Below are 18,548 nucleotides of genomic sequence, written 5' to 3'. Positions count from 1 at the left end.
TCTAATGCCAATCATCATAAAATGAAAATCAAATTAGCATTTTGCCAAAACATGCCTATAGAAAACTGGTGTTTGCTTTTTGGAAGACTGTAGATAATACAGTGTGAATATACAAGAAACATGAGATATTCCAAACATCATATTTGTATCATACTATGTCTCTAGTTTCTCTTCTTAGAAAATAACTATCCACCCAGCTGCTGAAGAGACACCAAAATAAAAGTTCTACCAAGTTTAAATTCAAACATCAGGCTTCCCTCTAACGGGTTTTTAAAATAGCAATAATTCAAAGGAAGAAAGATTGTAACCATGAAATTTAATGAAAAAATATTATTTCTGCTTTCAGGAAAAAAAAGTAGTGAAAAAACAGCACACAAAACAAGAATCGTATAGTAAAAATAAAGCGTTCAATTATACTTTTATTATTTTTAATATTTAAAATTCATTGTCAAATATTCTATATAGCAACTTTGATTTCACATGCATTTGCAATACAACTATGCAGTATGAGAGACTTGTCTTCTTTCGTGGTTCCTCAAACACTCACAGGGATTTCTTGGGTTGTAGAAAGGTGACGGGGACAGGAAGAGGCTTGGGGTTTCTGTTTGTGGTTTTTTCTTTGTGAGTTTTTTTTTTTTTTTTTTGGGTCTGTGGTTTTGGAGTTTTTGTTTTTCTTGGTTTTTGATTGGGTTTTTCTGCTTTTTGTTTTGTGGCTCACCTTTAACTGGAATTAATTAGCAGAAGAAGATAAACAACAAATATCAAATCCCTACCACAGGCAAGGCATTGTTCTAAGTATGTACCTACATCCTCTTTTATTTAACAATTCTTTGGAATGGATATTATTGTGCAATTATACATATGAGAACCATAAGATGCATAAGAGTTATGACCTGTTGGCTGGTGCAGTGGCTCATCCCTGTAATCCCAGCATTTTGGGAGACTGAGGCAGGTGGATCACTTGAGGTCATGAGTTCGAGACCAGTCTGGCCAACATGGTGAAACCATGTCTCTACTAAAAATACAAAATTAGCTGAGCATGGTGGTGCACATCTGTAATCCCAACTACTTAGGAGGCTGAGGCAGGAGGATCACTTGAACCCAGGAGGCAGAGGTTACAGTGAGCCAAGATCACACCACCGCACTCCAGCCTGGGTGATGGCGAGACTCTGACTCAAAAAAAAAAAAAAAAATTAGGTAAAACATGATCAGTGTAAAAAATCCCAGCTGTCTTTTTTACAGAAATTGATAAGCTGATCCTAAAAGCCATTTGGAAATACAAGGGATCCAGAATAGCCAGTCTTGAAAAAGAATAAAGTTAAAGGACTTACACTTAATTTCAAAACCTATTACCAAGCTACAGTAATGAAACAGTGTAGTACTGGCATAAAGACAGAAAGAAATACTGGTCAAGAGAACAGAACTTATAGTCCAGAAATGAAACCTTATATATATATATTCAACTGATTCTCAAAAAAGACGTGAAGACCATCAATAAAGGAAAGGACACTGTTTTCAATATATAGTGCTAGAAGAACTTTTTGTATTCATATACAAAATAATGAATTTGGACCACACACCACACACACCTCACATCACACACAAAAATTAAATCAAAATGGATCAACAACCTAAATATAAGGGCTAAAAGCATACAACTCTTAGAAGAAAACATAGAGGTAAATCATAGGGATAAATCTTCATGACCTTAGATTTGGCAATGGCTTCTTAGACATGAAAACAAAATCATGAGCAACAAAGAAAAAACAGATAAGCTAGACTTCCTCAAAATTAAAAACTTTTTTGGCATCAAAACAACATTATCAAAAGAGTAGACCGGGTGTGGTGGCTCACGCCTGTAATCCTAGCACTTTGGGAGGCAGAGGCTGGCAGACCACTTGAGCCCAGGAGTTCCAGACCAGCCTGGGCAACACGGCAAAACCCCATCTCTACAAAAAATACAAAAATTAGCCGTCCCTGTAGTCCTACCTGCTCAGGAGGCGGAGGTGGGAGGATCAATTGAGCCCCGAGAGGTCCAGGCTACAGTGAGCTGTGATCCCACCACTGCACTCCAGCCTGGGCGACAGAGTGAAATCCTGTCTCAAAAAAAAAAAGAAAAAAAAAAGTAAAAAGAGACTCATGCCTCTTTTATAGGTGCAGTGGCTCACATCTATAATCCCAACACTTTCTGGGAGGCTGAGGTGAGAAGATCTCTTGAGGCCAGGAGTTCAAGACCAGCCTGGGCAACATTTCGAGACCCCTTATCTACAAAAAATTTTTAAATATTAGCCAGGTGTGCTGGCATGTGCCTGTAGTCTTAAACAATTATCATATGACCCAGATAGTCTATTCTTTAGGGATATACTCAAGGGAAATGAAAATATGCATCCACACTAAAATTTGTACACAAATGTTCAGAGCAACATTATTCATAATAGCCAGAAATCGGAAAAAAAACACGTGCCTATCACCAGAGGAACTGATAACATATGGTATATCCATTCAAAAGATTACTCAGCATTAAAAAATAATGAAGTGCTGATATATGCTACAGCATGGATAAACCTTGAAAACACTGTGCCAAGCGAAATAAGTCAATCATGAAAGACCATATGTAGTAAGATTTCATTCTGTGAAAACCTCTAGAAGAGCTAAACTAAGAGACAGAAAGTAGGCTAGTTATTGCTAGGAACTAGGAAAAAAGGGAATAAGCCATAACTGCTAATGGGTACGGGATTTCTTGTGGACTGATGAAAATGGTCTGAAAGTATCTAGATACCTGTCTTGTTTGTGCGATTCTGTGAACATATATTATAAACCACAAAATTCTGCACTCAAGGGGTTGATTTCATGGTAGATGATTTTATCTCATTTATCTTTATCTCAATAAAGCTTTTTAGGCTGGGCGCGGTGGCTCAAGCCTGTAATCCCAGCACTTTGGGAGGCCGAGACGGGCGGATCACGAGGTCAGGAGATCGAGACCATCCTGGCTAACACGACGAAACCCCATCTCTACTAAAAAATACAAAAAACTAGCCGGGCGAGGTGGCGGGCGCCTGTAGTCCCAGCTACTCGGGAGGCTGAGGCAGGAGAATGGCGTGAACCCGGGAGGCGGAGCTTGCAGTGAGCTGAGATCCGGCCACTGCACTCCAGCCTGGGCGACAGAGCGAGACTCCGTCTCAAAAAATAAATAAATAAATAAATAAATAAATAAATAAATAAATAAAGCTTTTTAAAGACACTTTAAAACGACATATCTGTATAAGCTACAAAAATAACACACTGAGAGACTAAAGTGCCTAATTTTTCCATTTTTCTTCTTCAGTGCAATCTCAAGTCCAAAAGTCTTGCCTTCCTATATATGCATATTTTGTCCAGTGAAACAAGAAACTCTATTAATTTTATTAGAAAATTTTTAAAAAGCTAGGTGTGGTGGCTCACAGTTGTGCTTCCAGCTACTCCGAAGGCTGAGGCAGAAGGATCACTTGAGGCCAACACTGGGAGTTCAACACTAGCTGGGGCAACATAGCAAGACCCATCTTTAAAAATATTTTTTAGTCAGGTGCAGTGGCTCACACCTGTAATCTCAGCACTTTGGGAGGCCGAGGAGGATGGATCATTTGAGATCAGGAGTTCAAAACCAGACCAGCCAACATGGTGAAACCCCATCTCTACTAAAAATACAAAAATTAGCCGGGCGTGGTGGTGGTCACCTGTAATCCCAGCTACTTGGGAGGCTGAGGCAAGAGCATTGCTTGGTTCAGGGAGGCGGAGGCTGCAGTGAGGCCAAGATCATGCCATTGCACTCCAGCCTGGGCAACAGAGCAAGACTATCTCAGGAAAAAAAAAACATATATATATACATATATATTTTTTTAAATAGTTAAAACCCTACTGAAATGAAACCAATAAAATAAAATTCAACTTAATGTAAACAATAGTTACTGAAATATTAATTTTCTTTTTTTTTTTTTTTGAGATGGAGTCTCGCTCTGTCGCCCAGGCTGGAGTGCAATGGCCGGATCTCAGCTCACTACAAGCTCCACCTCCCGGGTTTACGCCATTCTCCTGCCTCAGCCTCCCCAGTAGCTGGGACTACAGGCACTCGCCACCTCGCCCGGCTAGTTTTTTGTATTTTTTAGTAGAGACAGGGTTTCACCGTGTTAGCCAGGATGGTCTCGATCTCCTGATCTCGTGATCCGCCCGTCTCGGCCTCCCAAAGTGCTGGGATTACAGGCTTGAGCCACCGTGCCCGGCCTGAAATATTAATTTTCAAACAATTCTATTTTAGCTTTGACTCTGAATAAAATATAAACCTCAATTTCAAAATATCACAAAGATTGGCTGGGAGCAGTGGCTCACGCCTGTAATTCCAGCACTTTGGGAGGACGAGGCAGGTGGATCACTAGAGGCCAGGAGTTCCAGAGCAGTCTGGCCAACATAGGGAAACCATGTCTCTACTAAAAAAATATTTTAAAAATTAGCCGGTCTAGTAATCCCAGCTACTCAAGAGGCTTAGGCATGAGAATTGCTGGAATTTGGGAGGTGGAGGTTGCAGTGAGCGGAGATCATGCCACAGCACTCCAACCTGGGCGACAGAGTGAGACTCTGTCTCAAAAAAATAAAAATAAAAATAAGGCCAGGTGTGATGGCTCACGCCTGTAATCCCAGCACTTTGGGAAGCCGAGGTGGGCAGATCACTTGAGGTCAAGGAGTTTGGGACCAGCCTGGGCAACACAGTGAAACCTCCTCTCTGTTAAAAATACATAAATTAGCTGGGCATGGTGGCGCACCCTTGTTATGCCATCTACACCAGAGGCCGAGGCTGGGAATCACTTGAATTCAGGAGATGGAGGTTGCAGTGACCCGAGATTGCGCTACTGCACTCCAGCCTGGACGACAGAGTGAGACTCCATCTCAAAAAAAAGAAAAAAATTAAAATTAAAAATTAAAAAAAAATCACAAAGACTACAAATACTCAGGTTTAAGCAAACTGCCAACTTTCTTGAATTAACAGTAATTCCTATTTGCTTTGTCAAAAATGTAGATACTTACCTGCCTCAATGGAATGAAATCCTAAAAGCCTAGTGTTCCCAAATGATGAAGAGAAAGAAACATGCATATTTTAATTTAGAATTTTGATTCGGAATTAATTTTAACCTAGTTGGAGTATACATAATCATTTATGTATTTATTTACTCATTTAAGAGACTGGGTTTCGCTGTGTTATCCAGGCTGGAATGCAGTGGCACAACCCTGGCTCACTGCAACCTGGACTTCCTGAGCTCAAACGATCCTCCCACCTCAGCCTCCAGAGTAGCTGGGACTGCAAGTGCACGCTACCACACCCAGCTAACTTTTGCATTTTTTGTGGAGAGAGTCTCGCTATGTTTACCACACTGGTCTCTAACTCCTTGGCTCATTACAGCCTCAAGTCCCTGGGCTCAAGCAATCCGCCTCCCAAAGTGCTGGGATTACAGGAGTGAGCCACTGCACCCGGCCTAGTGGATAGTGCATACTAAGCAACATATACCCTGCTTTTGCCTAGCACATACTGAAAACACGGCATTAAAAACAATCACAAAAGTTAAGCTGGGAGCTGAGAAAAATCACATACTGTAAAATAAATCTGTACTGTAAAATAAATCACATACTGTAAATTAATCTCAAGAAGCTCCTAAAAATGTCTCAAGAACTCCTATGTTGCACTCTCCCTAACAATTTAGACTTTCTACAGATATTTTCTGATCATCTACCGTGTGCCAGGCACCACGTCAGGTAACAGGATGCCATGGTGAGGTACACACAGAACCGGCTCCTGCTCGCAGGAAGCCTACTCTCTAAAACAGTGCTTGCCAAGCTCGCCTGATCACAACTTCGGAGCTTAAGTTCAAAATCAGCTTCTCTGCTTTGGTGAGCCACACAGTCCGTGGCATTTCTATCAGGCGCTCCTAATGATTCCTACGCTCTAACGGGTTTGAGAGGCAGGGGTGCGGGTAAGCTCGAGAGCCCAGAGCCATCCCGTCCAGCGGGGGCCCCACCTCTAAAGTCCATGTCGCTCAGCATCCTTCCCCCTGACTAGTGACTCAAACACAGCCCGAAGCTGAGGTGGGTGGAACGCTTTCCAAAATAGCGCTCTGTGATGAGCCACCGACTGACTTGCTCGCCTCCAGGGACGAAGAGCTCACTCCTCACAAACCCCACCCGGGAAAGGTAGCACCTGAGCCTCCCAGGCTGAGCCGACACCTGTCTCCCCAAGGGTGCCGCCTACCGCTCAGGTAGACTCCAGTCCCCAGGTTCCGCCCCACGGGGGCTGGGGTGAGGGGGAGGCGCCGCACGCATTAGGCGCCGACTGTATACCGACCCCTCTCCACCCCCGTGAGTGCAGGCCAACACCCACACACACCCTCACACACCCACACACACTCTCGCGGAAACTGAGGCAGGCAGGCGGCAGACCAGGTCCCGCCGCCTGACGGCTCGCGGCTGGGATCGAACCCGGACTGCGAGACGCCTTCCGCCTCGCAGGCGCTCCTCAGCAGCTGAGGCCCGGCCTCAGCTCCCACCGCCGGAGTTTCACAAAGAAAGTCTCCCGGCCCGAGCCCCTCACGCACTCACCGGCGCCGACGCCGGCGGCGACTCGGGCTCCCGCCGCCTTCGGCTCCTTGCTGGGGTCGGCCCTTGGGTCGGCTCGGGCGCCGGCGGCGGCGACTGCTCCATCCCTACCGGGCCCGGGCCGCGTCCGCCTCGAGCTAACGGTCCCGCCAGCTAGGCGCGCGCGCCGGTTCCGCGCGCCATGTTCCCGCCGTGCTGCGCGCCGCCGCGGCGACCCTCACTGCCCCTCCAACCGCGCGCGCCCCCGCGGGCCCACACACGCACCGCGCACGCGCGCGTTCGCCGCGCCCCCTCCCCGCGCGCCCCGCCTCGCGCCCTCTGGAGCTGGCCGCTGTTCCCAGTGTCTCGCCCACCCCCGCCGGGCCCATCCGACTCGGCGGGTGAGCAAGCAGTTCCTCGCTACACACCGCCGCCTGTCTGTCTGCAGAACACCCCGGACCCGACCCCTCGGCCATTTCCCCACACTGCCCCTTTCGCTTCCCCCACGACGCGGGGACTGAGACGAGGGTCCGGGCCAGGAGGGACTTCCCCGCAAGAAGTCCGAGCTAAGGACGCCACTAAGGGGGCGGGATCGCCATCGTGGAGGTGTGCAAGCACTTGCTCGCCTCCCAGAGCCAGCCAGACTCAACCGAGAAGCCGAGTTCAAGTCCCACATCTCCACTAACCCTTGCGTGTTAGGGTCAGGGCTTCGGGACTTGTTTCTCCTAAATCTTTTTATTATTATTATTATTATTTTATTTATTTATTTATTTTGAGACGGAGTCTCACTGTGTCGCCCAGGCTGGAGTGCAGTGGCGCCATCTCCGCTCACTGCAAGCTCCACCTGCCGGGTTCGCGCCATTCTCCTGCCTCAGCCTCCCGAGTAGCTGGGACTACAGGCGCCCGCCACCACGCCCGGCTAATTTTTGTATTTTTAGTAGAGACGGGGTTTCACCGTGTTATCCAGGATGATCTCCATCTCCTGACCTCGTGATCCGCCCGCCTCGGCCTCCCAAAGTGCTGAAATTACAGGTGTAAGCCACCGCGCCTGGCCTGTTTCTCCTGAATCTAAGGACTCAGTGTAATAATCAAGAGAAAGCCTCAGCACCGCGCCTAGCACTTAGTAGGTAGTGATCAAGAAAAAAGACCTCTTAAGTGGTTTTTAATGGTTAAGGACCACAGGTTCTCAAGAAAGGGAAATCTCAATTCAAGTCCCGCCTCCATCTCTTGAAAACTGAGAACCCTTGAGCAAGTCACTTAGAGGAGCCAACGATCCTTGATTTCTGCATGTGCGAAAGGGGAGTGTGGCAGTAGCACTGCACAGGGTTGACTGAGCTTTCAGGGAGATAATGACTATATGGTCATGCCTCTCTTAATCACTGGATGGTTCTGAGAAATGCCTCCTTAGGTGATTGCGTCATTGTGCAAACAGCAAAGTGCACTTACACGAACCTTGTGTAGCCTTGTATAGCCTACTACACACCTAGGCTGTATGGCTTAGCCTATTGCTCCCAGGCTACCACCTGTACGGCATGATATTTACTGACTATAGGCAATTGTAATACAATGGTAAGTACTTGTGTACCTGAACGTAGAGAAGGTACAGTAAGAGAAGAGTATAAGAGATTTTAAAATGGTACTCCTGTATAGGGCACTTACCATGAAAGGAGCTTGCACGACTGGAAGATGCTGTGGACGAGTCAGTGAGTGTGAAGGCATAGGATCTTACTGTACACTACTGTAGACTTTATAAACACCATATGCTTAGGCTACACCAAAATTTTTTAAAGCTTTTCTTCAATAATAAATTAACCTTAGCTTACTGACATTTATTTAAAAATTTTTGCCAGGCTTGGTGGCTCACACCTGTAATCCCAGCACTTTGGGAGGCCTAGGCAGGCAGACCATTTGAGGTCAGGAGTTCGAGATCATCCTGGCCAACATGGTGAAATCCCCATCTCTGCCAAAAATACAAAACTTAGCCAGGCATGATGGTGTGCACCTGTAATCCCAGCTACTCAGGAGACTGAGGCAGGAGAATTGCTTGAACCCAGGAGGTGGAGGTTGCAGTGAGCCAAGATATTGCCATTGTACTACAGCCTGGGCAATAACATGCATGGAGCTGTCATCTCCTGTGATAACAATGCCTTCTTCTTCCAGATTACTTCCCGAAGGACCTGCCTGAGGCTGTTTTATAGTTAGCTATTTTTTAATGTAAATAGAAAACATACATTCTAAAATTATGAAAAATACTAAATACACCAGAGCCAGGTGCAGTGTCTCATGCCTGTAATCCCAGCACTTTGGGAGGCTGAGGCGGGCAGATCATCTGAGGTCAGGAGTTCAAGACCAGCCTAGGCAGCATGGTGAAACCCAATTTCAGCTACAAATACAAAGATTACCTGGGCGTGGTGGTGGGTGCCTGCAATCCCTGCTACTCGGGAGGTTGAGGCAGAAGAATCGCTTCAATCTGGGAGGCAGAAGTTGCAGTGAGCCAAGATCACACCACTGCACCCCAGCCTGAGCGACACAGCAAGACTCTATCTCAAAAAAATAAACCAGTAACATAGTTGTTAATTATCAAGTATTATATATTGTATGTAATTGTACATGCTATACTTTTATAGAACTGGCAGCACAGATTTGTTTACACCAGCATCACCAGAAACACAATAATGTGTTACCCTAACATTACAATGGCTACGTCACTAAGCAATAGGAATTTTTCAGCTCCATAATCATCTTATGGTACCACCGACTTACATGTGGTTTGTCATTGACTAAAATGTCATTATACAACACATGACTGCATATCCCAGAGCCTAATGCCTGACATACACAAAGCTGAGTTTCACTAGTGTAATTCCCACCCTATCCATCCAAGACTCCTAAAAGTTTAATGAAAGGGGCTGTGCTCCCAAACCCTGTGGTATAAGTAGCTGGCGGGAGTTCGCCCAACTTGGGGCTGGAAGGACTCTTTCTTCCCACATCTTTGCTTTCCTTTCTCTCCCTCAAACTTCTCTGAAAACCCTAAAGTTGGCAGAAAAACGGAGAATGTTTTCCCTACTAACAAAAAGAATCTTCAAGAGTCTCTTGGAATTTGTAAATGGTTGCATTTACTAGTCTGGTTTTTTGGGGGTTGTTTTTGTTTTTGTTTTGAGACAGAGTCTTGCTCTGTCACCCAGGCTGGAATGCAGTGGCGCAATCTCAGCTCACTGTAATCTCCGCCTCCCAGGTTCAAGCGACTCTCCTGCCTCAGCCTCCTGAGTAGCTGGGATTACAGGCACACACCACCACGCCCGGCTAATTTTTTTGTGTTTTTAGTAGAGACGGGGTTTCACCATGTTGGTCAGGCTGATCTCGAACTCCTGACCTCGTGATCCACCTGCCTCGGCCTCCCAAAGTGCTGGGATTATAGGTGTGAGCCACCACACCCAGCCTTCTAGTCTGGTATTTTTCTTATTCAAGTAACGAGAAAAAAACAAAAAAACAAAAAACAAAAAACTCCACCAAGAGTAAAACAGAAAAAAGGAACAAAACTGATAGCATGACTGAAAAGGCCTGGGGTGGTACCTCACTTCAGGCATAGATGGATACAGGCACTTATACAACATAAGTCTCTCTAATCTCTCAGTTGTTTCCCTTTGATTACTTCATTCTCATGCAGTTCTTTCCACATGGTGGCCTGAGCGGCTCCTAACTCACATCTGCCCAAGAAAGCGGAGGCTGTTCCCCGATAGTTCCAGCCAAAGTCCCAGGGCTGACTTTCACTGGACCCATTTGGGCCACATGCCCCTGCCTGAGCCAATCACCACATCCAGCTTGGCCAGACCTGGCTATGAAGCCCCTTCAGGAAGGCGCTGGGGTCATCCTCTCCAGAAGGACATGGGGAAAATGGGAAAGTGGAAGGAGGGATGCTTCCTTCTGAAAAATAGGGATGCAGTTACCACAAGAGGTATCGGGTACAGGGCTGGCACAAACAAGAGCTATCCATGGCACCATCATGTAGGCATGCAGCAAGTCCACCATGAAGCAACCTGGCTGCTCCGCAAAACAGAGTCACAGTTAATTCAGCCAATGAGAAATATCCCTCTACCTGGGTTCCCACCATTCACCCCAGGCCTGGCAAGTCCCAGATTTGCTTGGTCAAGGGCAAGCAAATTACCTACCTTTTATGCTGCACAAAAAGCTGAAAAGATTATCTTACTTCTCTGGCTCAAGAACTTTCTATGACTCTGGCTACTTATGTGGCTCTCCCACCCTTAATGATACAAGCCAACATTCATGAATCCCTTACCACATGCCAGGTACTTTATGGACCTGCCTCCTCCAAACAGCATAGAAGAGGTTGGTACTCTTACTGCACCCATTTTACAAATATGGAAACAAAGGCTCAGCAATTTGAGGTAATTTACCCAAAGCCAAAGTTAGGAAGTGCAGAGTTCAGTTTAGCACAATATTGTTCTCGTCATTGCCATCCCAGCTCCATTTGTTAATGTTTCAAAGTCCTAAACCCACCTCCAGCTGGGGGGCCAGTGGGAACAGCTCCACAGCAGAAGGCTCTAGGAAACCCTTCAGCTTTGCAATGGTGGGAGTGGGGGTAGGTGCAAAAGATACTTAGCTTTCCCATCCTCTCCCATAACTTGTTTTTTTGTTTTTGTTTTTGTTTTTGTTTTTTTGAGATGGAGTCTCACTCTGTCCCCCAGGCTGGAGTGCAGTGGTGCAATCTCAGCTCACTGCAACATCTGCCCCTGGGTTCAAGCAATTCTCGTACCACAGCCTCTGGAGTAGTTGGGATTACAGGTGCCCACCACCACCCCCAGCTACTTTCTGTATTTTTAGTAGAGATGGGGTTTTACTATGTTGGCCAGGCTAGTCTCAAACTCCTGACCTCAAGTGATCCACCCGCCTTAGCCTCCCAAAGTGCTGGGATTGCTGAGCCACCACACCTGGCCCCATCTCCCATAACTTGATGGGATAGGGAAAACAATTCCTCCAAGAGAATATTAGAGTGAGATTAGGAGAGAAAGTAGGTGCTGGGTAGCCTTAAATCAGCAGCTGATTTCTCACATTGGTGAGTCAATTAGTTTTCTACGGCTGCTGTAACAAATTACCACAAACTGATCAGCTTACAACAACACAGACTTAATATCTTATTGTTCTACAGGTCAGAAGCCTCAAATCAGTTTCACTTGACTAAAGTCAAGTTGTAAAGGACTGATTCCTTCAGCAGGTTCTGAAGGGAAAACCCATTTTCTTGCCTTTTCATGTTTTTAGTGGTTACCTATAATCCTGGGATTGTGGCCCTTTCCTCCATTTTTAAAGCACACCAGTCCAATCTCTGCACAGTGCTATGGTTTGAATGTGACCCCCCGAGTTCATGTGTTGGAAATTTGATCTCCAATGCAACAGTGTTGAGAGATGGGACCTTTAAGAGGTAATTAGGTCATGAAAGATCTCCCCTCATTAACAGAGTAATGGTGTTATCTCAGCAGAGGGTTAATTATCATGGAGGTGGGTTCCAAATAAAAGGATGAGTTCAACCCCCTTTCTCTCTTGATGTGATGCCTTCCATCATGGGATGACACAGCAAGAAGACCCTCACCAGAAGCGGGCCCCTCGATCTTGACCTTCCCAACCTCCAGAACTGTAAGAAATAAACCTGTTCTTTATAACTTACCCTGTCTCAGATATTGCATAGCAATACAAAAAAGACTAAGACACTCAGTCATCATCACATTGCCATCTCCCCTGACTGCTGAGTCCCTCTTAAAAGAGCACTGTGGGCCAGACGTGGTGGCTTATGCCTGTAATCCCAGCACTTTGGGAGGCCGAGGCGGGCAGATCACAAGGTCAGGAGTTAGAGACCAGCCTGGCCAATGTGGTGAAACTGCATCTTTACTAAAAATACAAAAATTAGTTGGGCATGGTGGCAAGCGCCTATAATCCCAGCTACTCGGGAGGCTGAGGCAGGAGAATCGCTTGAACCTTGGGAGGTGGAGGTTGCAGTGAGCTGAGATTGCACCATTGCACTCCAGCCTGAGCAACAAGAGCAAAAAACTCCATCTCAAAAAAAAAGAAAACGAAAACAAAAACAAAACACTGTGATGGGACACTGGACCCACAGGCAACATAGGATAAGCTCCAATCTCAAGATGCTTAATCACATCTGCAAAGTCCCTTTTGTCATGGAAAGGAACATATTCTTGGATTAAGATGAGGATACTTTGGAGGGGCCGTTTTTCAGTCTACCATGGAAGATATCATGAGAGGGAGTGAATATAAAATGCTCTAGAAACAGAGAAGGGTGGCAGGGCATGGTGGCTCATGCCTGTGTCCAGCACTTTGGGAGGGAGGCGGGCAGATTGCCTGAGCTCAGGAGTTCAAGACCAGTCTGGCCAACATGGTGAAACCCCATCTCTACTAAAAAGACAAAAATTAGCTGGGCATGGTGGTGAGCACCTGTAATCCCAGCTACTTGGGAGGCTGAGGCAGGAGAATCGCTTGAACCCAGGAGGCGGAGGTTGCAATGAACCGAGATCGCACCATTGCACTCCAGCCTGGGCAACAAGCGTGAGACTTCATCTCAAAAACAAAAAATAAAAGAAAAAAGAAAAGAAATGAAACGAAACGAAACAGAGAAAAGCCAGCTAACTCTACACGAGTGGGATAAATGTCCCAGGAAACCACAGCCTCCACATTAAATATTCAAATGAGCTAAAACCCATCTACTTGGCAATCTCAGCCTCATTCCTGTAAACATGCAAACCACCTAAATTCCCAAACCCCCTACACCAGGCCAGCCAAGTCTCAGAATGCTTAAATACCCTTTAATGGAAATTTCCAACCACCAACCTCATTTCCTAAGGAAACGGCTGTGCACCCTTGACCCTGCCCTGACTGAATTGCCAGTGGCATTTGAACCATGGCACTCAATTCATGGCATGGCCAGCAAGCTACAAAGTGTCCTAGCATCAACCAAGCAAAGTTATAAAAGCAGTTTCAGTGGACAATACGGAACGTTAGTTTTAGAGTCAAAAAGACCTGGGTTGGGTCCCAGCTCTGCCATTTACCAGCTGTGTGACACTGGAAAAGTTACCTTCCTCCTCTAACTTTGGTTTCCTCACCTGTGACATGACAGTGGCTGGAGGACCTCACTCATAGAATCACTGTGAGGACAAGAACAGCCAAGGGTAAGTCTTCACACAGGGCCTCCCTGGTCACTGTTGGGTCAACATGACATAACCATATGCCTTATCTCCACTTCCAAAACCCAAACAGCTCTCAAAAACAAGTCATTGTAGCTCCTTTGGAAGAAAAGACTGATAAGAACCAATATGCAACTACCTATAATCTTTCTCTATCCCTCTTACTGTGAATATTTGCTGTGGAAATATTAACATGTTTGGTCTCCACTGGGGTAGGACTCCACATGTGTAGGACTCCACTGGGGTGCTGCACATACACATGGCAGATATGCCTTATCATCTTCCTAAAATTGGATCATTAAATTTCACAACTTATCTAGCCCAAAGGTTTCAGAGACTGTAGACCTGTATCTTTATGAGGGCGAGGATAAGAATATAAACTGGCCTGTTATTATGCACCAAGGTACCTGCTGTTCTCATGAAGATGTTGGCAGCCAGTCCGCCGGTCTCTACAAACTCCACCCCCAACCTCATTATGTTCCTTTCCCTGGAACTTTCCAAGGGGTCCTTAGAATTTGTATTCGGCTCTCACAGGCTGAGACCAGGGTGACATCCTGGGAAACCTGCCTAGTGATAGCCAAGGTGTAGTTCCAGATGAAAGGCACACAACAACTTTAAATATAAAAAAGCCAGCTGGGCGCGGTGGCTCAAGCCTGTAATCCCAGCACTTTGGGAGGCCGAGACGGGCGGATCACGAGGTCAGGAGATCAAGACCATCCTGGCTAACACGGTGAAACCCCTAGTAAAAAATACAAAAAAAACTAGCTGGGCGAGGTGGTGGGCGCCTGTAGTCCCAGCTACTTGGGAGGCTGAAGCAGGAGAATGGCCTAAACCTGTGAGGCGGAGCTTGCAGTGAGCTGAGATCTGGCAACTGCACTCCAGCCTGGGCGACAGAGCGAGACTCCGTCTCAAAAAAAAAAAAAAAAGCCATTCAGGCTAGGTGCAATGGCTCACGCGTGTAATCCCAGCACTTTAAGAGACCAAGGCAGGCAAATCACCTGAGGTCCAGAGTTCAAGACCCGGCTGGCCAACATGGCAAAACCTTGTCTCTACAAAAAATATAAAAATTAGCTGGGCATGGTGGTACATACATGTAATCCCAGCTACTTGGGAGGCTGAGGCCCAAGAATCGCTTGAACCTGGGAAGCAGAGGTTGCAGTGAGCCAAGCTTGTACCACTGCACTTCAGGCTAGGCAACAGAGTGAGACTCTATCTCAAATAAATAAATAATAAAGCCATTCCACTAAAGAACCAATTATCAAGCAGAAGCACAAAGCCCAGGTTCCATCAGTTTTTTATTTGTACATCAGTGACTGTGAAAAAGCAATTATTCCCATAATTAAAATACAAATTATAAAAAACGGACTTAAAGAAAAGAAAGATGACAGAATGAAAGAAGGTACATTTCTTTCATGTTCAAACCACGGAGTTCACAATACAGCAGCACACACAGCCAGGCGCTTTGTGGTCTCGGCACCCTCAGCTTCTCCTTCATGGGGCCGCTTTCGACTAGTAGAAGGCTGAAAATAAATGGAGAAATGTTCAAAAGAAAATCACTGGCTTCTTTAAGATTATCAAAGTTCCCCAATACACTTCCAGTAAAGTGGGGGCATTTGATGTGAAATTCTAGTACCAAAAATTACTGGTTGTCATCATTGACAACTGAGTCCTCACCACAGCCCCGAACTCAGATATGCTTATCTAACAGATATTTCTCTCCCTTATGGTTTCTGACCTCTGAATGATGTATACTGAAAGCAAGTAGCATAACCAACTTCCTCTTGATTATCTTCTTCTAAATATCAAGTTTAAAAGGACTGGCCGGGCGCGGTGGCTCAAGCCTGTAATCCCAGCACTTTGGGAGGCCGAGACGGGCGGATCACGAGGTCAGGAGATCGAGACCATCCTGGCTAACACAGTGAAACCCCGTCTCTACTAAAAATACAAAAACTTAGCCGGGTGAGGTGGCAGGCGCCTGTAGTCCCAGCTACTCGGGAGGCTGAGGCAGGAGAATGGCGTGAACCCGGGAGGCGGAGCTTGCAGTGAGCTGAGATCCGGCCACTGCACTCCAGCCTGGGCAACAGAGCGAGACTCCGTCTCAAAAAAAAAAAAAAAAAAAAAAAAAAAAATAGGACTATAATTCCTCTCAGTTGAAGCCCCAGGTCTTGCTGTTTTGCGGGAAGACAATCTTTGGGCCTTAGTTGTTTTCCCATATATAAAATTGGGAGGAAGGCTGGGTGCGGTGACTCATGCCTATAATCCCAGTACTTTGGGAGGCCGAGATGGGCAGATCGCTTCAGATCAAAAGTTAGAGACAAGCCTGACCACCATGGCAAAACCCCATCTCACCTAAAAATACAAAAATTAGCTGGGTGCAGTGGCAGGCACCTGTAGTCCCAGCTACTCGGGAGACTGAGGCAGGACAATTGCTTGAACCCAGGAGGCAGAGGTTGCAGTGAGCTGAGATTACACCACTGCACTCCAGCCTGAGTGACAGACCAAGACTTTGTCTCAAGAAAAAATAAAAACTGGGGACAGGAAATAGTGGGAAAAAGGAGAGCTACCACTCAACAACAACAACAACAACAAAAAAGCAGGACTGGAATTAACTTATACTTACAAAGAACTTTAAAGAATAAAATTATAATCAAGGAATCAACTACTGATCCAAATTTTAATTTTTCCAACAAATTTATATTTGAGCCTCTAATAGACTCTTTCAAAACTGCCTTGCAGGTGACCTTTTGGATGACAATCCCTGGCTGTGCTTATCTGTCTATTATGTGTTAGATATTAAATGTATCCTGCATTTTTAAATCTAAGGGTGCTGAAGTGGATCAAGTTAAAACAGAGTTTTTACTACATTAAAACTGAAACAATGTTAAGCAATTGCTACTCAGGAAAATCTTCAAACACATCATCTTTGCTTATCAGCTCCTTAAGCCCAGACTACATTTAGTAATCATCAGGAATACAAATGCCTGGGCTAGAACCTGGGGTAGAGCTGTGGATTCATTTTCCTCAGACAGCAGATCTTGAAACTTTCTCTTCATGTCTTCATCCTGTGAGGGAATTAAAAATATAAGTAGCTGTGTCTGAAGGATAGAAAGCTCCTAGAAGGACAGGGCTAGCATGCCCCTGGAAAGAGGGAGGAAAAGATGTCCGTCCAAGAATCATCCCCTTGATGAAGATCCCACAGCGAAGGCATTATATGTTGCCCCCCTCTACCTTCCCAGAGGAGTCTAATTAGCAGTCAATGCTCCATCAATCCTGGCTGACTCACATCCACATGCCTAAAAGCTCTCAGTGGGTCAATCACAGCCTCCAGCAGTCAAGAGTTTCTCAATTAGTATCCCAGATCCTGAGAAAGATGGCAATCAGGAGGCCAGAGGCTGGGCCTGACTCCATGCACCTCCTCAAATCCTTCCGGGACCACTCTCCACCTGCTGCCCCTGCCATGAATGAGGCCAGTCACCCAGGCTATCCTAACAACCAGTCCAGCACCCTAGGAAAATTCACCCAGCAGATACCATACAAATTGTCAGAAGTACTTGAGCCCACAATATCCCAGAGCTCAGGTCTAATGAGAAAGGGAGACAATAAACAGAACAAAGCATTACAGGTGTTTCATGCTGCAGGAGCGAGAGATGAGGAGGGCACAGACAGTGTGTATAAAAGTAGCTCCCACCTCTCTGGATGCTCACTTCTGCAGGGTTCAAGGATTTGCATTAGGAAACCCTGAGAGGTGGTCTGGTGCAGCTCTCCTCATCTTCACCAAGGTGAAAGGAACATCTATAACTAGGAATGTGGCCTTTGAGTGCTGGCCAGAAGCCCAGTTCAGCTTCTCACAGGTGGCATGTGCAGAATACAGACCCAGAGTTATCTGATTCCAATGCCTCATGTACTTTCCCACCCAACTCCAGCCCCACTGAGCCAAGCATACCACAGTGGGCAAAGGGAGAGGATACAGTAAAGTCCTCCACCATTTGGCAATGTGATGGATATGGAAATTTTACAACACTAGGTTGGGCATGGTGGCTCATGCCCATAATGCCAGCACTTTGGGAGGCCAAGGTGGGAGAACTGCTTGAGGCCAGGAATTTGAGACCAGCCTGGGCAACATAGTGGGACTGTGTCACTACAAAAAAATTTTAAAATTAGGCCGGGCACGGAGGCTCCCACCTGTAATTCCAGCACTTTGGGAAGCCAAGGTGGGTGGATCACCTGAGGTCAGAAGTTTGAGATCAGCCTGGCTAACATGGTGAAACCCTGTCTCTACTAAAAACACAAAATTAGCCAGGCATGGTGGTGCACGCCTGTAATCCCAGCTACTCAGGAGGCTGAGGCAGGAGAATCGCTTGAACTCGAGAAGCAGAGGTTGCAGTAAGCGGGGATCACACCACTGCACTCCAGCTTGGGTGACAGAGTGCAACTCTGTCTCAAAAAAAAAAAAAAAAAAAAAAAATTTAAAAATTAGCCAGACATGATGGCATACACCTATAGTCTCAGCTACTTGGGAGACTGGGGCAGGAGGATCACTTGAGCCTGAAAGTCATGGTGCAGTGATCATGCCACTGCACTCCAGCCTAGGTGAGAGAGCAAGACCCTGAGGAAGGAAGAAAGGAAAGCAGCAAGGAAGGAAAAAAGGGAGCAGGGGAGGAAAGGGGGGAGGAAAGAGGGGAGGGGAGGGGAAGGGAGGGGAGGGGAAGGGAGGGGAGGGAAGGGGAAGGGGAAGGAAGGAGGAAG

At 46.2% G+C, this 18,548-nt stretch overlaps 3 protein-coding genes across 8 annotated transcripts in view; 1 reads left to right on the top strand and 2 right to left on the bottom strand.

The window, feature by feature from the left end:
- TTC28 (tetratricopeptide repeat domain 28) overlaps positions 1-6,809 on the bottom strand; it is a 723,416-nt gene extending 716,607 nt beyond the window's left edge. For all 3 annotated transcript variants that reach the window (XM_050806773.1, XM_050806774.1, XM_050806775.1), the window contains exon 1: positions 6,619-6,809. In XM_050806773.1, coding sequence (XP_050662730.1) covers positions 6,619-6,720 — 102 coding nt within the window. In that variant the 5' untranslated portion in view covers positions 6,721-6,809. The remainder of the gene's footprint in view (positions 1-6,618) is intronic.
- Positions 6,810-15,079: 8,270 nt separating this feature from the next.
- The window catches only part of CHEK2 (checkpoint kinase 2), a 54,313-nt gene continuing 50,844 nt past the window's right edge, over positions 15,080-18,548 (bottom strand). For 3 of the 4 annotated variants that reach the window (XM_050806814.1, XM_050806816.1, XM_050806815.1), the window contains exons 14-15: positions 16,796-16,864; positions 15,080-15,322 (exon numbers count right to left, since the gene is read on the bottom strand). In XM_050806814.1, the coding sequence (XP_050662771.1) occupies positions 15,233-15,322; positions 16,796-16,864 (159 nt within the window). In that variant the 3' untranslated portion in view covers positions 15,080-15,232. The remainder of the gene's footprint in view (positions 15,323-16,795; positions 16,865-18,548) is intronic. The other variant, XR_007729266.1, reaches the window with a different exon arrangement.
- HSCB (HscB mitochondrial iron-sulfur cluster cochaperone) overlaps positions 18,462-18,548 on the top strand; it is a 67,353-nt gene continuing 67,266 nt past the window's right edge. The window contains exon 1 of the mRNA XM_050806841.1: positions 18,462-18,473. The gene's annotated coding sequence lies outside the window, so the exon portion shown is untranslated. The remainder of the gene's footprint in view (positions 18,474-18,548) is intronic.

The sequence above is a fragment of the Macaca thibetana genome, chromosome 10 (genome assembly GCF_024542745.1).
Source record: "Macaca thibetana thibetana isolate TM-01 chromosome 10, ASM2454274v1, whole genome shotgun sequence".
Taxonomy (NCBI): Eukaryota; Metazoa; Chordata; class Mammalia; order Primates; family Cercopithecidae; genus Macaca; species Macaca thibetana.
This window is presented reverse-complemented; position numbering and strand designations above follow the sequence as displayed.